We start from the raw sequence: 20,342 nt of genomic DNA, 5'->3' as shown, positions 1-20,342 counted from the left end.
GTCTCTTCTGGTGAGTACTGGTATTTATGTGTCCAACTGCTGAATGAACAAAGACATAGTCCAAGTTTTCATATCCATGGGACCCTAAATGGGTCAGCAGTGAATTTTCTTACTCTGAGTATATTTTTTCTGATGTTCTGTTAACTAACTCAAGGGTGTTCCAGCCAGCAAAGATGGGGAAGATGGGGAAATAAACTGATTAGTTGTAGGCTAGCAAAATTCTTGTGAGTCTGAAGGCTGAAGGGAGGTGTAGGAGAAATTAGGCTACTTCCCACCTCATTTGGAAAGAACTGGCATCAGAAGGATCCTCAGAGATCATTTATGCCAATCACCAGCACGATGCGGCCTTTCCAGAAGGGAGCAGTCTACAAGGCAGATGGTCAGCTAGTTTCTGCTGGGATGCTCCGTGGGGAAGTGAGGGACCATAAGCAGCAGCCTTTCCCAAAGTTGCAGGAAAGCTTCTGAGGAGATCAGAATGAATCTGCTCCTTGCTAACTGTCACTCCATTGGTTGGACTGAAATAACCCAAAAAAAAAAAAAAAAGTCTAAAGGCTCCTCTTGTAGTCACACAATAGCTTTCTAAATGCTGGAAAACAACCATCAAAGTCCTATAATCTTTTCTTCTCTAGACTAAACATCCTGTGGTCCCTCAATATTTCTATAAAGCTTGGTTTCCCGGTCACTCACCAATCCAGTCTCCCTCTTCTGTAGGCCGTTTTATCAAAGATGACCTTCTTAGAGTGTTGTGTCTACTCCCGACAGGGCTAGTCAGTGGGAATGTTTTCTCCTTTGAGCTGCGTGTTATAGGCCAATGAGTCTGCATTTACAGGTACATCAGATGATAAGATGTCACCGTGCCTGCCTGGAGCCCAGGGCCTAGCAAGCATTTTAGGATAGTGAGTGAAGGTTTGGGCTAATGAAAAAGTCTGCAGGATTTTTTTTTTCTTTTTTGAGTGTGAAAATGACAGTTTGCTCTCATCCTGTACTTAAGCTACTGAATGTCTGAAACTAAATGCAGGACTTTCCATTCACTCCTATTAATTTCAACTTGGTTTTAGCACAAAGTTCTTATTTATTATCGCCAGTATTTCTATCATTCAATATATTAGCTTTTCTTTTCTTTTTTTTTTTTTTAAGATTTTATTTATTTATTTGATGGAGATAGAGACAGCCAGCAAGAGAGGGAACACAAGCAGGGGGAGTGGGAGAGGAAGAAGCAGGCTCCTAGCGGAGGAGCCTGATGTGGGGCTCGATCCCATAACGCCGGGATCACGCCCTGAGCCGAAGGCAGACGCTTAACCACTGTGCCACCCAGGCGCCCCAATATATTAGCTTTTCATTTCTCACTCCCAGCTTTGTGTCTTCCGGATATTTAACGAGCATGCCTTACTTCTTTTTAACTGTCATTTATAATGGAGTAGAAAAAGACAGGGCCAAGATGGGGGCTTTATTATAAGTAACTTGATATCATGTTATATACTGTCTATCCCATTCCAAAATTGTTTCCAATAGGTGGCAGGTCCTTTAAGGGCAGGCATGATGTCGTAGTCTTCTCGTATGTGCAACAGTGAAAAGCACTTACGAGTCCTAAGTGAATATCTGCCGTGTAGATTACCCAGGCCATGCTATTTTCATCTCATATGGAAGCAAATAAACTCTGGACTAAAAGAAGGAAAAAAGCATTACAGGATGCATTCACTGGAGTCTGGTTCAAATTCAGGGACTTGTCACCATCATCTCTGAAAATACTTAATAAATGTCTAATTCCATATATTGGTATCTAGAATACCTTGTGGATCTTTGTAAGAACTTAACATTTAGGATCACCATGCAGATTTTACAGAGTCTTTTTATTGGCTTCCACAGGAAAACAATACCCAAGAAGCTAATCCAGTTCCTGTATACAGAATTCAGTCACAGGACAGGTGAATAATGTCAGATTATTCAGAACCCTCAGGAGAGCCCTGTAGTAATTCGTCCCCAGGACAGCTTTGACTGGGTCCCTCGGTACTTTTCAGGTCAGACCGGGCTCCATGGACTTGCTGAAGTCCAGATCCATATCACTGATGTAAAGTTGGTCACGCAAGCTGGTCTTTGAATGTAAGGAGCAGGAATGCTCTTTTTAGTAACTTTAAAACCACCATCCAACTCCCTTTTAAAGAACAGGCACTAAAATAATCTTTGACCTCCAATAGATCATAGTTTAAATTCAACCTAGGCTGATCTGAAAAGATTTCCATGCTGATCTGGGTGATGCTTCAGTGGAGAAGGCCTATGGGGCCCGAAATAGTCGGACCATCACGAGCCAGGCAGTACGCACCACCATCACTCAATACATGTATTAAAGCATTGTCTCCCCTGGGGAATCCTTTAGGTACAAAGCTGTTTCCCAGAGTTCCAGATTTCCCAGATCAAAGAGAAACAAAGTATGCTTATGCAATACCTTCTGCCGAGCGGCAATTAGTTTATGAAAAAAAGAGTGGGGAAAAAATACAGGGCAAGGGGACCCAGTCAGTTGTAAAAGTGATCACGGCTGTGAAAAGTCTGGAATGCCAAGGTGTCAGGTTCAGCACCAGTAGGGACCAAAGTGGGTTAAAACAGAAAAAGACGCCATACACTGCTGTCAAGACCAATCCCTTCTCCAACACTTACTAGTTGCTCTACCTTACTACAAAACCTTTGCAGCACTCCGTTTGCTCGTCTGCGAGATGATGGGTATCACGTAATGGTGCCTACCCTAGAGTGCTGCTGTGAGAAAGGAGCGGGACCATCCATTTAAAATGCTCAGTACACAGCAGAGCACATACACGTCCCATACGGCCGGCCCCTCTCGCTGTTCTGCTCACTCTTCGGTGCTCTCTGGTGGAACAGGACTGCCTGGGAGCCTCGGGGATGGCCTTGGAGAACTAAGAACACACCTGGCAGAGGACACGATATTGCCCTGCTGGGGCAAGCCTAGATGGAAAGATCCAAATAGGTTTCTGCGTATTAAGCAGCCTAGAAGTCTGCTCCAGTGGAGGCAGGTGATGCCATGGAAAGAAGTGGGCTTGGAGTCTGACAGATTCAAGTTTGAATCCTTGCTTTTGAACCTACTTGCTATATGATTTTGGACAGATCATTTAATCCTTCCCAACTGGGGTTTCCTCACTTACAAAATGACATTAATGCCAAACCCCGTCATTGTGAGGATTAAATGAGTCAGGCCATATCAATGTCTAGACAAAAGGCTCTTCAGAGAGTTCTTTTTTTTTTTTTTTTTTTTTTTTTTAAGAATTTACTTATTTACTTTCCAGAGAGAGAGAACAAGCAGGGGTCAGTGGCAGGCAGAGGGAGAAGTGGGTTCTTTGCCAAGCAAGGGGCCCAATGTGGGACTCAGTCCCATGGTGACCTGAGCCAAAAGCAGACGCTCAACCAGCTGAGCCACCCAGGCCTCCCTCTTCCTCTTTGCAGAATTCTTAAAAGCCTAAGGTGCCGCAGTGGTCCCTGAGGCTATGGCAGGGTGGAAGAGGTTGGGTTTTAGGACAAGCTCCTAATCCTAGTTTTGACCAAGGCAGTTGTGCCTTTTATTTTATTTTATTTTATTTTTTAAGATTTATTTACTTATTTTTTGAAAGAGAGAGAGAGAGAGAACGTGCATGAGCACAGGGTGGGGGAGGGGCAGAGGGAGAGAGAGAATCTCAAGCAGACTCCCCGCAGAGCGCAGACCCTGACTCAGGACCGCTCTGAGATCATGACCCCAGGTGAAATCAAGAGTCGGATGCCCAGCTGACTGAGCCACCCAGGCGCCCCTATTTTATTTACTTTTCAATTGGTTTTTCCATGTTGGTGTTCTATGGAAGATTTTGTCTTCCCATTATTTTGTTTCCTGTTGTTCGCAAAAAAGTTTGAAAACCACTGGCTTGGCAAACGGTAGTTACCTAGTAAGGTTTCAAGTTTTGCAAGTTGTTTTTAAAGATTTTTTACTTTTACTTTTTTTTATTTAGAGAGAGAGAGCGCCTGCATGTGAGCAGAGAAAAGCAGAGGGAGAAGGAGAGAGAATCTTAAGCAGCCTCCATACTTGGCGTGGGGCTGGACGCCGGGCTCCATCTCACCACCCTGAGATCATGACCTGAGCCAAAATCAACTCAGACGCTTAACCGACTGAGCCGTCCAGGAGCTCCAAGTTTTGCAAGATTGAAATGAGAGAATCCACAAAACACTTAGCACAGTGACTGTTATTTAGTGAGTACTAAATATATACTACATTCTTTTTTTCTTATTCTTTTGGTAAAGCTAACACTATGCCTCGGATGCGCATACATGTGATTTGTTTGGGACAGTCCTGGTTCACTCCTGTTGTTGTCCTGTAACTATTAATAGAACCACCTTCACTTACAGAAAGTGCCTTGCTTTGGATGGTAAGTTTTTGTTCACCCTAATTATGCCCTGTGCTGTGCCATGGAAGATAGTCATTCCTTTCACTACAAAAGTGGTGTTGGCTACAAGGCTCTGATTTCTCGGTGGTCACAGAATATGAACACAGTACTTGGCGAGGCCAGAGAGGATTCAGATAGAACGCCCTTCTAGAAATGTCAGATATCTCCTATCCCATTAGCCCGACCAAACACAAAAACCAGAGTCTTCTGTCTCCCTGCCGGGAAGCACGTAGCTGTATCAGCTGGGGGTAGACTCAGGTTAGAAGGAAAAGAAATGTAGTTTTTTCCTTTTGCTACTTGGGAGGGTGTGTTGAAAAAAGCCCTCCAGATGCCCAGGAGAGAGATTTGGTTTTTAACATGTTAAAACTGTGACCTTTTGTGACTATTAACTCACACGTACAGAGAGCAACAGCCTTTCCTGCTTCCCCGCCCAGCGTGTATCCGGTCTAATCAGTAGACAGAAGAAATTCTACAGCGGTGACTCACTTCTGGGCTAACAATGGAACTTACGCTCCTTGGCTTTTTATTATTTTTGAATCTGGAATTCTTTTGGTAAAGTTTGGTACAGTAAATTTAGAACAAAAGGTGTGGACGTTAATGTGCCTCATGGGTAAAGCTTCGACAGCTTGGGCGTGAGTCAAGCCAGGCTAACGTCTGCTGCTGTCACTCAGGTGACTTGAACAAAGGTTTTCCCCAGGTCTTTATACAGATGTCATAGCAAGGAGGGAGAATTTACACATGAATGTTCTGACTCATTGTGACCAGGTATTCTGAACATAGACACTTTCCCTGGAATAGCTGTGTTCCAAAGTATTTGTAGGGGCATAAAAGCCAGCACACATGTAATGATAATCTAATCATAATTCAATACTCTAGCATATTTTGAATTTCATTTTTTCCCCTGAAAATTAACCAATTTTCTTCTGAACACCCAGGTTAACACTCAATTAACTCCAAGCTGAGAAGAAGGAAAAGGTTGTCCTGGCAACCACTTGGGAGATTCATTTGGCATAATCTGTTTTATAAGAGGACCTCTTGTAATGGTCTCAGGAACTGTGATGTCAAGTAAATAAGTCCATCCCAATTTCTGGGGCTTTATTTTTAAGTTTCCTTAGAGGAAGTAAACCAAAATGTTTAATTTCTGATCTTCAAAGGAGATCTTTGAAATTCACCAATTAAGGGGATCTTTGCAATGAGCTGGGAATGCAGAGAGACATGGATAAATGTAAGGGTAGGGTTGATAAAGATTATCTGAACAGGTGGAAATTTTAGCTTTGGAATTCTTTTAAACAAGTTTTGGAAACAAAGAATACTTTGGGGACACACATTAGCCTAGAAAACTGATGGCTTACATATACCTCCTCTTGGATTGTTATAGTTAAAAAAAAAGAGAGAGAAAAATCATCACACTGGAGTGATTAATCAAAACATTTAAACAATGGTATGACGCACACTGGAAGCATTTTTCTATCCTGTCTGGGAAGCCACAAGCAAGGTCTTTGGATGTCATTCCAATGTAGGCCTCCAAGGTAAGGATATACAAAGACAACAGCAGATTTCACCAGTGATTCTCTAAAAGAAGGATTAGACAGATTGTTTCCTGTTTCTGGGGAAGGGGGGGAAAAAAGGAAAGAAAAAGGCCTTGGAACTGCATAGTATTTTATGTGCTTCACTTCCCAAATTCTGTTTTCAAGTTCTTCCAGTGTCCAAAGGTGCCCAACGAGATTAAAAGAAATATGATGGGAAGAAGTTGTCCAAGGTCAACCCCCCATGGAACGCATTCCTTTCATCCCTGCCTAGATGTCTTCTGATGGCCACATATTGTTCTTTAGTCATTCTCTGTGTGCGTGGAAGGCATTTTTTTGAGTTTTCTGGGTCATTTTATTATGATGGATTATTATTATTTTTCAAAGGGACAGGTGTGTCTTTCATATTCAGTGTATAAATGACTCTGTCACTATCTCTTACTGCAAAACGCTAGCACACAGAAGCCGAAACGAATCTTTTGTAGCAGGAGCTAAGTATGGTCAAAGCTGGTTGGTTTAGCTTTAACAGCGACAAGAGTTATCAGGTAGATGGTATATTCAGAACAATGTGGTGATATTTAAGTTTAGAAGGCTTAAGGGGCTCCCGGGTGGTGCAGTTGGTTAAGTATCCAATTCTTGGTTTCAGCTCAGGTCGTGATCTCAGGGTGGTGAGATCGAGCCCCCAGCTGGGCTCTGCGCTCAGTGCAGAGTCTGCTTGAGACTCTCTCTCCCTCTCCTTCTGCCCTCCCTGCTGTGCGCACGCTCTCTCTCTCTCTCTCTCTCTCTCAAATAAATGAATTAATTAAAAAAAAAAGATTAGAAGATTTAAGCCAGGTATGGAAGGTCTCAGTAATAAAACATGATTACACTGGGTTCAGCTTAGTGACAATGTTATGGGTCCTTTTTTTCCCCCACCATAATTCTTTTTTTTTTTTTTTAAAGATTTTATTTATTTATTTGACAGAGAGAGAGACAGCCAGGGAGAGAGGGAGCACAAGCAGGGGGAGTGGGAGAGGAAGAAGCAGGCTCACAGCGGAGGAGCCTGATGTGGGGCTCGATCCCACAATGCCAGGATCACACCCTGAGCCGAAGGCAGACGCTTGACGACTGAGCCACCCAGGCACCACTCCCACCATAATTCTTGAAAATTGTTGACCTATGTACGTGTGGTAACCCACCATTAATAGGAAAACATGAGTGAACAAAACATCCCTTTTTGTCATGCCGGCCAATAGAAAGTTCATTGTATTTATCATATTCAGATATTAATAATAATCTAAGCTGAAACCATCAGAGATAAACAATTTTCCCTGGTTTATACAGCAACCAGTTCAGGGTCATTGGCAAAGGCAGAACTAGGATGCGAACTTCCTCTCAAACTGTATGTAACCCAATGCAGTCTCCCACTCCAGAAAACAACAGCGTTTGGGGAACCAAACAAATTCAGAATTTAGCCAATCTAATTAGAGCAAAACTGGAAGTTCAGTTCAGAATGTCTAAAAAAAGCCCCAAACAGACAGTCAAAATTCGTTATGTGACTTTGGATACATCATTCACTCCTTTCAGGTCTTGGATTCCCCCTGAAGAATGAGAGACTTGTACAGTGTTCGACCAGATTTCTTTTAAACCATCCCTTTCCTCGTAGGTGTTTGGCAAATGTTTTGATTGTCTGTTTTTGCCATTCCATTGTTCTCTACAGAAATAAAGGTTCAAAGACTCAAAGAACACAATAGCTGAGAGCGAGGTTAGCGAGTCAGATGATCACTTCCCAATCACTGAATCCCAAGATGGAAAAGGCACCTTATTGGAAGGGTCCCTGAATCCCTTGTGCTCCTGTCATTAACAGTAGACCAAATAAACACACATACACATGCGTCACTAATTTGCAAATGCATGTAGGTGATATTTTGATTCACAGAATGAAAGTTAATTTATAAGCATTAAGGGTTTCAAAATACAGTTATCAAGTTGAAGTCCATAAAATATTTTACTCTTAAAAAAGGGGTCCTTATACCAGGAGAGGTTGGGGTACACTGATAATGTCCCATCTCTCCTTTTACATATGTAGACAGTAAGGCTTAGAATGGGGTCCCACATGGAATTAAGGCACAGCCAGGACTAGCAGCAAGCTTTCTGACCCCTGGGCCAGCGACCTTCGGCACCTCATACTCTAGTGGCTGCCCGCTTCCTAGTCCCACCAGCCAGTTGCTTGGTCCCAATTGCCTGATACGTACTTCATCCTTAATTAAAAATGAAAGCTATGGGAATGAAGGAATGATTCATTAATGCACTTCTAAATAAAACACTTGTGGGTGCCTTGCACTGAATTTGAACTCCTACTTGGAAAAAAAGAAATCCTAATTTAGTTCAAAATATGCTCAAAAGTACTATTAAAAAGAGAATCACAGACTCATGAATCTGCAGGGAGAACTGCAGCCTCTATTAATAGAAGTTGCCCTAAAGCCAATAAAAATAACATCTTGCCAGAGAATGAGGAATCCACCAAATGGCTTTGTCACTGTTGTTACAATGGAAACATCCATTCAGCATTAACACTTATCTCTAAACCAGACCATTTGAATTTATTGCTAAAATGCAGATTTGTGATCTGAGTACAAATTGTCTGCTTCTGTCATGTTGAATAATAATAATTGGGCATTATAATTTATTATTATTATTAGGAATCAGGTTTTTGATCCTGCTCAGTGCTCAAACTCTTGACTAATCAGTGGTGGGACAAGCCCATTTCAAGTACCTAAATCACTGGACTTTCTTCTTCTTTGCTCTTAGTCCTGCTCTGGACTTCTCAGAGGAGGCAAATATAATTGGTGGGGGGGTAAACCATTAGGAAAAAAGAGGCACAGCGTGCAGCCTTGGATCACTAGTGGGTAGAGGTCATTGTTCAAGAGAGTATGAAAGGATAGGAAAAAGCCTGTGGAGCTTGTACTCTGCAGCATACAAAGTATCAGCTCCTTGATATATTGGCTCTGTCTTTTGTAGCCCTCATTATACTCAGCTGGGTGCTCCTTTTTAATGGTCCCCACCCACGCTCAAATCCCCATGCCGTCCCCAGTCTTCTCTCCACCACCAAACTTCTTGAAAGAACGGTTTATATTTATTATTTACAACTTCTTTTCCTCCCATTTAGAAAGGCTTTGAGAAAAGTTTGTATGGTCAAATAAATATGAAAGAGAGCTCAAGGGAGATTCAATGGATTTCTGTGTTGGGGGACTTCCCAGATTCCTTAATGTTTTAATACCTACTGTAAATATCCAAGTGGAGAGGGCGTCTGAGAAATAGAGTATATAGCTCAAATTTAATTGAGAGCCTATTTTGTTTTATTTATTTATTTTTGCCTGAATACAGTCGAAGAGGGTCTGGTATTTGGCAGGCTCTCACAGTTTAATTAATAATTAAACTGTGCCTTGAGAAACCCCGTCTGGAAAAGTCTGTTAAGGAATCCATCTTTCTATGCCGAGGTGCCTGATGCACGTATGGTAGTAAGCGTTTAGGAAATGTTTGTTGAATGAATGAATGAATGCCTGATTCGGGAGCACCGCTCTAAGCAGAGATCTTGGGTGCCTGCTTTACAGGACACAGGATGCAGGGATCAGGCCCATATACAAACACTCATCCTAAAAATATCCCACCTCAGGGTCAGCTTCATGGGCTTGTGACCTGCTGAGTCACACCAGCCCCCTCCCCCCGTGCTGAGAAGGACCTTTGCACTTGGGTTAATGCTCTACTGTCACGGTCTTGAAATATTTAATAATTTTTTTTTTAGCAGGGGCCCCACATTTCCATATTGCAGTGGGCCCTGGTAGCTGATCTTACCCAAGGAATCCCTTGTTAGAGTTCTTCTGTTTCCTCTCCACTCCCCTCACCTTCCCAGTGCCCACGGCTCTCTACCAGTCTTCACTGCAGGGCTTCAGGTGTGCCCAACTTCTGGGGCCCTCTCTTCAAGTCCCCTTCATCAAAATCCAAGTTCCGAATGTATTCCTAATGCATGGATTTATATTCGCTTTAGCTACCCTACTCTAGCTGGAAGGGACAGATCACCCTGTTTAGATGAAAGGGTTAATAGCTGAGAAAGCATAAGGTGTCACCCTCACCTTCCATCTCCAGGTTCAATGAACTTTAAAAAAGAATGATTCTTTTCGTCAAGGATTGGCTCTCTAATAGCGGTATTTCAGACATTCACCACACACAGATATTTTAGGCATCCTCCATAGACAGATATTTTGGGATAAGGCAACTTTCCTATGTTCCTCAAATTATATTCTTAAGGCAACTGCTGACAGTATCACTTTATCTCTTCATGGAACAGCTCTCATTCATACTAGACGTTGTTTGAAAAATTATGGTGTCATTGCATTTATTTTTAACTGGCAAAGCATTAACAAAAAGATATGTTTTTGTCAAGCAGTTTTGCAATAAACATATTCGGAAAGACTGTTGACTTTCATCTGTAATGATCACAACTTTTGGGTTAGAAGTTGGAAGTCCTGGGTTCCAAAGAGATATATTTGGCCAGCTTTTTAGCTACATGATTTTGGACAAGTTCCTTGATGATCCTGAATTCTTTGTTTCCCACCAAGGAACACCTCTGTTCCTACTTTGGGGTTCATTTTCGGAGTTCAATGAAACTTATGAGACATGTGCTTTGAAGGCCGTGGTGGGGAGGCGATGATTATTAAATCAACTTCCAAGTGTCAATATTGGGTTCTGGAATGTCCGAAGACAGATCCAGGACTGAAGGCGAGGGTGGCCACAGAGACTCGGGCTGGGGACAAGGTCTGAAGAACTGATGAAGAAAGATAAGCTGCAAGAACAGAAAGGTGGGCGTTCAGATTTTCTGGGATCAGTTTTTCTTTTACTGGCATGAGCTTGAGGATGTGGTCAAAGGCAGCAATCACCTACAAACTGGCATTTTCATGATGAAATATGACAGGAAAAAAAAATTAGAAACTGAAGCAAGACGCAAGAAGCCTGGAGGAGAAAAAGTTGGATGAGGTGAAGGAAAGGAGGAACGTTTTCCATCTCGCTTTTCATAATAAGTAGGGGAGTGCACAGCGGAGGGAAGAGACAAAAAAAAAAAAAAAAAAGAAAAGTCTGTTTTGATCCTGTGAAGGCAGGCAGGCAAAGGAAAGACCTTTCAAGGAAGGTTTTAAAGAGAGGATCCACTTCATAAACAACAGAAGCAGCAGCTGCTCAGAAAGAATGTATGTAGAAGAGATGTTGATTAATGACTCAGTGAAAATGATTTCCAGACACATATTGGCAGTAATTCAAATCCAGGGGGGCAGGGAGCCTTTGGATCAGCAGAGAAGTGTTTGGGAGATATGTTTGGGAGATCCTATCAGGAATAAAAAGACAGGCCTTGTGGGGAGACCTTGGTGGTGATGGAAGGCCAAGGCTAAAACTTCTGACCGTTTGCTTTAGGAAGGAAGGAGCCGATAGAGGAGGCATTGTGATATGGTTTTAAAAATGTATTTGTGATTCCATTCAGAGCTAGAGGACAATTTGGTAGACTTGACAGGGGAATGTGACTGGGAAGGGGAAGCCAAGGTGGAGGTCAGGCCCCAAAAGCAGGTGGGGGAGACGGGAGATGGGGGGGAGGGTGAACAGGCAAGATTGAAGAATAACAAAAGCCAAAAAAGAAATGAGCAAACCAAACCCATTTTTTCCCCCAAGGTGTTGTTCTAAATAGTGTCAGAGAAGGTGTTGGAGGTCAACTCGGTTCAGAGTCAGCCTAGATCCATGGAGGGGTCTGACGTTCATAAGAGTTTCAGCACTAGCTAGAAGAGAGGAGGGTGCACGGGTATGGACTGGAGTCCTTGAGGGGCTAGGGGTTCCATGCAGGAGGCTTGTGTACGGAAACACAAAGCAGGAGAGATCAAGGTCACTGAGGGAACAGGTCCAGGCTGACTCGGTGCTGTCCTTTACCCTCTGACGCAAGCCCCACTTCTGGGTGAAGGGAGGACCCAAGTCTGGAGTGAAAAACTGGACCCTATTCCAGCTGGACAGACAGTCCTGGATGGAAGGACACTAAGACAGCAATTGTAAGAGAAGGAGAAGAGATCACTGGAGCTATCTTGTGTACAGAAAGAAAATATTTTTGGAAGCAGTTACATGTGAGGTATGGAAAGGGAAGAAGTGGGAGAGGTAGAGAGCGTTAGAAACATAGGCTGAGTGTCTACTAAGTACATCATGGATGTAATCTCATCTCTCTACTGCCGCAGCCCTGTGAGGTATAAATAATAATATATATTGCTTCCAGTTTATAGATGCGTATTCAGGTTTCTTGCTAAATATACATTGATAATAACAGTGGCTAAACTTGACCTCATGTTTATTATGTGCCAGGAACTTTATAGGTTATCTCTTACTCCTTATAACAACAATAGCAAGAAGATACAATTATGACTTCCATCTTCCAGCTGAGAAAGCCCAGACATGGGGACGTCTTGCAACTTGCTAAGGCCGCACAACTAGGAAATGGAAGCAGCCATGAGGCTCCCGCAGGCGCTGTGTTTCTGGAGGCCAGCAGTGTAGCCACTCCATGAACAGCCGCTCTGTGAAGCCAGTCAAAATTGAGTGAAAAAGAGAGGGAAGATACGCTGACAGAGACTGAGAAGCTACTACTTAAGAAAAGATAAATGATAGCCCAGCTGGGGAAAGGAAAACCTTATCGGGACAGAGGAATTTGAATGTTTAATTTTTAAAGATAGGAGAAACTTTATTGATAATTTTAATAACAATGAAGATAATAATAACAGTGCACATTTATTGAAGGTTGCCTGATCCTGTTCTAAGTGATATGTGTGAATGTGTGTGGGTATATATATGTATGCCACTGAATTTTTAGAACAATCCTTTGTCTATTATTGAAATCGCAGGACGTAGCACATAGTAGGTGCTCAATAAATATTTGTTGAATGAATTTTAAAAGGTAACTATCTACACTTTTCAGAGACTCTGGGCCACAGGGCTTAAGTCCAAGAGGCTCAGCTTCCATGGCCCTCTTGTTTTCTTACTTCACAGCATTTATCTCTGTCTGAAATTATCCTGTTTATTTCTTTCCTTTTTTATTATCTGTCTGTCTGTCTCTCTTTGCATCAGCATGTAAACGCTAGGAGAGCCAAGCTTCACTCCTCTTGTTTAGTGCTGTACTTGTAGTATCTGGAACGATGCCCCGGGCATAGGAGAAAATTCATAAATATTTGCTGCATGAATGAAAGAAGAGAACCTAATATTTCAGCCTTTCAGAAAAACTCTTTTCCACACTAGCACACTGAATTGCAGAGCAGAGAGGCTGGCTGCCCATGTGCTGATACAGCATATTTTCTGTGTCTGTTTTCTCAGAGAGCATCTGTTTACTTTCTCTATCACTGACTCAACTGTTCACTTACCCAGATAGGCCTAGTTGTGGAGGAAGGAAGAAGAGAAGTTTCTCGTTGGTTTTGTTTTCAACACAGATAAACACAGGTCATCACAAAGATGACAAACCATCTCTATACGAAAACAACTCTTCCACCCACACCCATTAGGATGGCTACCATTCAAAAACAGCAACAACAACAACAAAACAGAAAATAACAAGTGTTGGCACAGGTGAATAGAACTTGGAACCCTTGTGCTCTGTTGGTGGGAACGTAAACGGTGCAGCTACTGTGGAAAACAGCATGGCGGTTCCTCAAAAAATTAGAGATAGGAATTGCTATATGATCCAGCAATCTCATTTCTGGGTATATATCTAAAAGGATCTCGACCACTATTTGGACACCCACATTCATGGCAGCATTATTCACAACAGCCAAAAGGTAGAAGCAACAAAGTATCTATGGATGGATGAAGGGATAAACAAAATATGATCTATACCCAAGGGAATATTATTCAGCCTTAAAAAGCAGAGAAATTCTGACATATGACACAGCATGGATGAATCTTGAGGATATAAAAAAAAAAAAAATCCCAGGGGCTGGGGGCAGGAGGGAATAGGAGGCTGTTATTTAAAGGGAACAGAGTTTTGCCAGATGAAAAGAGTTCTGGAGATTGGCCGCAGAACACGCGAATATACTTACCACCACTAACCTGTATTGCTAAAAATGGCTAAGATGGTAAATTTTGTTATGTGTATCTTTTCACAATTAAAAAGAATACACTGAAAGAAAAGGTGACTCTTGGTACTGTGACACATGCCTCATTTTAAACAATCAAGACCCTAAAATGAATGACTCAGTGAAGTCCAATGAAAATGCAGAGTAAATATAAAGGAAGAGGAGTGTAAGACAGAGAGGGAACAGCTACACCACAAATAACCTGTATTAGAGAGAAGGAGGGATTAAGCATAAGCTTTTGGTTTTGTACACTTTCTTTTTTTAAGATTTTATTTATTTGAGAGAGAGCGCTTGAGCATGTGTGCACGAGCTGGGGAGAGGGGCAGAGGAAGAAGGAGACTCCTTGTTGAGCAGGGAGCCTGACGTGGGACTCGATCCCAGGACCCCGAGATCACGACCTGAGCCAAAGGCAGGCGCCTCACCGACTGAGCCACGCAGGCGCCTCTGGCTTTGCAGTCTTGATGGTCAGCGTTGCAAACAACACGTTCATCAATGGCTTTTTAAGGTAAGATATACCTACGCAGTTTCACACATCTCTATAGAGATTTAAGACTTTGGAGCCTGCGACGTTTACCAAGTCAGGCTGACTGGATCAGGCTGTGAGCCCTAATGCTGCTCTGACGTGCCATCTCTGTTTCCCAGGCTGGCAGACACTCACCTGTCTACACGAAGCTGGCAGACAATGCTTAGTGCGTCCACAACTCCTTCTTCTTTCAACTGTCGACAGCCGATGGCTGTAGCAATAAAGCATCCCGTTCTACCGATCCCTGCACTGGAAAGAAAAGACAAAGAGTAAAAAGGTGGAGGAAAAGTAGAAACGATGAACTATATCCTTTTATTTTATTTTATTTTTTTGGTTTTTGAAAATTTTAATTCCAGTATGATACTTGTCGCAGGGGTACAACATAGTGATTCGACAATTCCATGCAACACCCAGTGCTCCTCATGACAAGCGCACTCCTTAATCCCCATCACCTCTTTCACCCATCCCCCCCCAAGCACCTCTCCAAGATAAAAGATATTCTTTTAAAAGGGTATGTCTAAATCTGAAACAGCAAGCCAGGTTTAGCAACGACAATGACCAAAGCTCTCAGGCCCAGAGGACAAACGTGGCCCAGAGCAACGCTTAAACTGTCTTCCGTCATTGAGTTCTATGCAGTAGGGAGAGTCGGGTGGAGGGAGAATAGTGAAAGAGGCATTGCCATTATTCTACAAAGAACAATGAGGACCTGAGTTTAGGGAAGGTATAGGGAGTAGAAAGGAGGAGAAAGACTTAGACACATCACAAATGTGAATCTGGGGGACTGGAAGAAAGGTAGTGCCAATGAGACAAAGGGAGAATTCTAGAAGAAGGGCTGATTTGGGTGCAGGGGAGGCTGGTCTTGGATATACTGATGTTGAAGATTCCGGTGAATAACTGAAGATTCAGTTGAGTTTGGGAGAAGGATGTGGCCAGAGGCACATGTTTCTGAGTCATTTCTATCCAGGTGATAGTTGAATAGAAACACTATCCGTCCAGTCCAGGAGGGGTTGCCCATTCATCTGCCTAAGATGGAAGTCATCAACCTAACAAGCCCTTTAACTCTCTCTCCCCATCCTTCCTCCCTCTCCCTCTCCTCCCACCCTTCAGCGATTCCAACCACTAATAGTCTTTATGCAAATTTCTCTCAAATTTACATCTGAATTCCCTAAGTTTCTCCTAAACTCTAGATTAGCATTCTATCTCTTAGCTGGAACTCCTGATGTTACTATTTTGCACTGGCTTCAGTTCAGTGTATCTAAATTCAATATATCTAAAACAGAATTAATTATCTTTTCCCTCAATGGCATTACCAGTTAGCCACAAGTTTTCCAGCCTAGAAATCTTGGAGCCATCTCCAACATCTCCCCCCTCTCACCTCCCACATCCAATCTGTTACCAATTCTTATATTTTCCACCTCTACTGAAGCTTCTGGGATCCATGCTTTCCTTTCTATAAACTGTGCTCACGTTTTCGACATCTCCTTCCTTCATGGTTAGCAATGATCTCATTATGGTTGCCAAGTCTCAAGTCTCTTCCTGGACTAATTCACGATACACACAGCTGCTAGGTTCATCTTTCTAAAATAGGGATCTGATCATATTACTCTCTACTCAAATGCTGAACATGCGTCGCAGTAGTGACGGGCAGCGTCTGAGCTCCCCACCACGGTGTGCGTGACCTTGCATAATACGAATGTGACTCACTTTCACGCTTTCGGTCTTTTTACTGTCCTCCTTGTATCCTTTGTGCCATTTTTGTCATCTACATGAATCACTGCAAAAAATGGCATTCATTTTCCAACTTTCCTTTCTGTGTTAATGATATTCCTTCAGTCAGAAATGCCCTCCTTACCAGCCTTTAAAACCACAAACATTGGTCATTTTTTAAGATCCTGCTCAACATTATTCCAACTCCTAGAGGCTTTCTTCAGGCTTCATAGTTTGAATTAATAGTTCCCTTCTCAGCCCTCAAATAGCATTTGTTTCTCATATTTCGCACTTGCTTTCTTTTCTTTTCTTTTTTCTTTTCTTTTCTTTCTTTTTTTTTTTTTTTAAGACTTTATTTATTCATTTGAGAGAGACAGAGAGAGCACAAGCAGGGGCAGAGGGAGAGGGAGAAGCAAACCCCCCTGCGGAGCCGGGAGCCCAACATGGCGCTCCATCCCAGAACCCAGAGATCATGACCTGAGCCGAAGGCCAATGCTTAACCAACTGAGCCACCCAGACGCCCCTTGGCACTTGTTTCTTATTGAATGGGAGTGCAGAGGAATTCAGAGGTGGAAGGGGTTCCCTTTTAGTTGAAGAGTCTATAAAGAGTTTGCTTCACTAAAGAGATAGGATTTGAGCTGTACCTATGAATGGCAGGCATTTTGGTTACCGTGAATGAGAGGGAATATTCCATGTAACATGAGAATAGTATTAAGAAAGAATTGCTGCAGAATAGGATGGATGATGTGCGCTAGTGACTAGACTAGCTTGGCCTGAAGAGAAAGGTATCTTAGAGAAATAGTGGCAAATAAGACTGTGCAGGCACGCTGGGGCCTATAAAGGATCTTACATGGAAAGCTAAGAGGTTTGGACTTTGTCCTCTAAAATAGTGGTGCTTTGCTTTTTCTTGCTGTTGATGAGAATTTGATAAAAACTATGAACTTTCAATCCCCAGAAAAACCCACATCACTCTATGTACTCCAATTTGTTAAAGTAATTTCAAGGAGTTCAGTGACCCCTGTGGTTTATCCATAGACCCAAGGTTAAGATCTTTTGCTCTAGGCAATGGGGTGCCATTGAGAAGTGCTGAGCAGGGATTCCATATGATAAAGGAGGATTTTAGGAACATCATGCAAGAGAAGTGGATGGGGTAGGCTGTGCTGGGGTGGGGCACAGGGAAGTGGGGTGTGTTTGTGCAATTAGCCGACTACTTCTAAAATACATGGATGAGGTCATTAGGGCCTGAACTTGGGTGGTTGGACAGGAAGTGATGATTATGGGAGAAGCTTTGAAGGGAAAGCCAATCTGGTGACTGATTAGATACTGAGGCTGGAGTTGAGAGAAGGGCCAAAGATAATTGTCAACATTAGATGTTGAGTGCTTGGAAAAAAGCTGGTCTTATTCTTAGAAATAGTCATCAGCAGGGGAACCGGTTTTATAGGGGAAACAGCTCATTCGTTTTAGATATCCTGAGTGTTTTATGATTTGGGGTGGAGGACGGTTCCAGCCCTAAAACATGACCCATTAGGCTGTCTTTCCTCACCCCCAAGTGAAGTTTAGGATAAGGCCTAATGTTAGAAACTGGATAATGACTCCTTTGGATACATAGATACACAGTGAATTTCACTCTTAATTAAACCACAGAGGTTCAAAGAAGAAGGAGGCTAAAGTTACAATTTGAAGTAATTATATTTTATTTATTAAAAATATCATCAAAAGCTCTCTTGCAAGACTTAGGAAGTTAAAGCAACATAAATTATTTTGACGAAGTATGAAGTATACTTGGCTGGTTATGTAAATAACTTTAAAGTGATTTGCTTTTGTTTGGGCACACTAAAAGGAAAAGGGGAATGAGGTATCAGTTATGAGAGGAGAGCCGTAAGCTAGGTGTTCGGGAAGGGAACCACCACCGACCTCTGTTGCTTTTGTCTGCCTGGCCTCCAATACCCCACGTTCTGGTAACAACACTCTGTCCTCCTTTTGGCGAACAACCACTTACCCACTTCCCCCCTTCATAAATTTATTTCCACCTGTTTTTTTTTTTTTTTTTTAATGAAATCACTTTTAAAATAGCTGACCGGTTTTCACCCCGTTTGACATAATAATACATGTTATCAAGATACCATTCAAGCATGGTTCAGGTGCCATCTTGAAACAATAAAAAAGCCACTGACAATTTTTAAAAACGTGTCATTCCTGGCGTCAACGAGCCTGATGAGGCGAAACAAATCAATGTAATTTTCAAGGTCGAGGGCTGAATAAAGTCTCCTGTTCCCTGAGCCATTGATGTAGCAGTGCTGTTTTCTCTACAGTGTCATTGTTGTTTGCTGAAATGCCCTGATGATACCACATCATTTCCGGAATGTAGCATCTCGATCAAAACTCAAATATGAAGACGTTAACCAATTTCAGTAAATACTGAATTTACCAATAAAGTCACACAGCCAGGAAACACCACCCAACTTCCACCCACTCGTTGATTTTACGGAGGATGGACAGTTGCTTAGGCAGAAAGGACAGTTCATCCCTTACCTGCAGTGGACAACCACAGGCCCCCGGCCCGTGGAAGCAAGTCTATCTTCTTCGACATCCAGCATGAGCTGCAGAAGAGGCTGAGCACTGTCTGGGGTCTTGTGATCGGGCCATGAGGTGTACCAGTAATGTTTCACAGGCTGGGTGTGGCTTCCTTGCTGAAAATAGCAATAGCCACCAAATGCCTCATTTACTTGTGGAACTAAAGTCATCCAAACCACAATACTGAATGCCTTCTATCACTCCCATCTTGCTGGCAACTTACTTCTGGATGGAAAAAAAAAAATCTGGGCGATTGCTGAAGCGTACTCTTCTACCTTGAGAAAACATGACTATACGTATGCTGATGTCCCAGTTCGACACTCTCGCCTCTAGGCAATGTGAATTATATATTTAAAATCGAAAATGCATATGAAACCTAGGCATTCTATATGTTTGCCATTTGTTGTAATAAACAGAATGCAAACGCAAAGGAAGCTGAGGGGCAATTGGAATATCGTGTGTTTCCTGCTCTTTGAACATTCTTGACAAGCGATGATAATATTAGCCCACGGAAGAACACTTAATTTTATACTTGGCCCCTACGTTTGACTTTCTGCATTCATCCCAAATTGCAGTCTTTAGCAGGAGCGAGGAGTCCCAGGAGTAAAGGAGCTAGCAGGGGTCACTAAACTAGACAAGCTTTGAGTGAGGGTCCACACACGTCATCTCATAACCCAGTGCCCGGGGGGCGGAGGGGCCGGCACGGAGTAGGCACTCGAGGGCATGTGTTGAAAAGGGTGCCTTCCTATCTTGAATTTCCCTGTCAAACCCTCAGTGCAGCGCTGCCCCTGCTCTCTGTGATGCTTCTGTTCTAGAGTGGGGCTCTAGATAGGACTGAAATCTTTGAGATGATTGTTCTCTAGAAGCAAAAACAATACCATGGCAATGTTCCGTAATTGCAGTAAGATAACTTCGGTATGACATAATCTGGTCTGGGGAAAGTCCCCATAAGTTACTGTAACTCCAAGTTTGGGAAGATCTCATCAACACTTCAGGTTTGTCTTGCCTCCCACAGCCACCCACAAGCACAGATTTTCTCTTTCACGGTTTCCAGGCCTTACTAAAAGCTGCTTAGACCAAAGTCACGTAAAAAAAACCCCAAAAAACAAAAAACGACAAACCAAAAAATAACAAACTTCTCCCTTCCCTCCCCCCACCCAATCATGGTAAAGGCTCCAGTACAAACCTTTAGTTAAAGGCATTCAGAAGGTTAAATCAGGGATGTTTTGTTTATAGAAATTAGAAGATCACAGCATCCTACTTAGTGAATTTCCTTAATGCCTACGTACATTAATTCAATTATTCCACATACTGAGAGTAGCTGATGACATGAGGGAATGATTATCATTTCTCTTTGATCTTGGCACTATTTTTGTAAATTGAATCTGCGGTACTTATTAGGATAAATAATTTCAAAGGAGAAATGTAATCCTGTCATATCAGCCACTCTGTAGATAGCCCCAGCTACATCAGCCTA

General features: G+C 42.5%; 1 protein-coding gene across 2 annotated transcripts in view; it reads right to left on the bottom strand.

The window, feature by feature from the left end:
- PTPRR (protein tyrosine phosphatase receptor type R) overlaps window positions 1-20,342 on the bottom strand; it is a 236,535-nt gene that overhangs the window by 2,924 nt on the left and 213,269 nt on the right. For both annotated transcript variants that reach the window (XM_026500025.4, XM_026500028.4), the window contains 2 exons: window positions 18,824-18,981; window positions 14,720-14,833 (listed from right to left, as the gene is read on the bottom strand). In XM_026500025.4, the coding sequence (XP_026355810.1) occupies window positions 14,720-14,833; window positions 18,824-18,981 (272 nt within the window). The remainder of the gene's footprint in view (window positions 1-14,719; window positions 14,834-18,823; window positions 18,982-20,342) is intronic.

Source organism: Ursus arctos, unplaced genomic scaffold, assembly GCF_023065955.2.
Source record: "Ursus arctos isolate Adak ecotype North America unplaced genomic scaffold, UrsArc2.0 scaffold_21, whole genome shotgun sequence".
In the NCBI taxonomy this organism is placed as follows: Eukaryota; Metazoa; Chordata; class Mammalia; order Carnivora; family Ursidae; genus Ursus; species Ursus arctos.
This window is presented reverse-complemented; position numbering and strand designations above follow the sequence as displayed.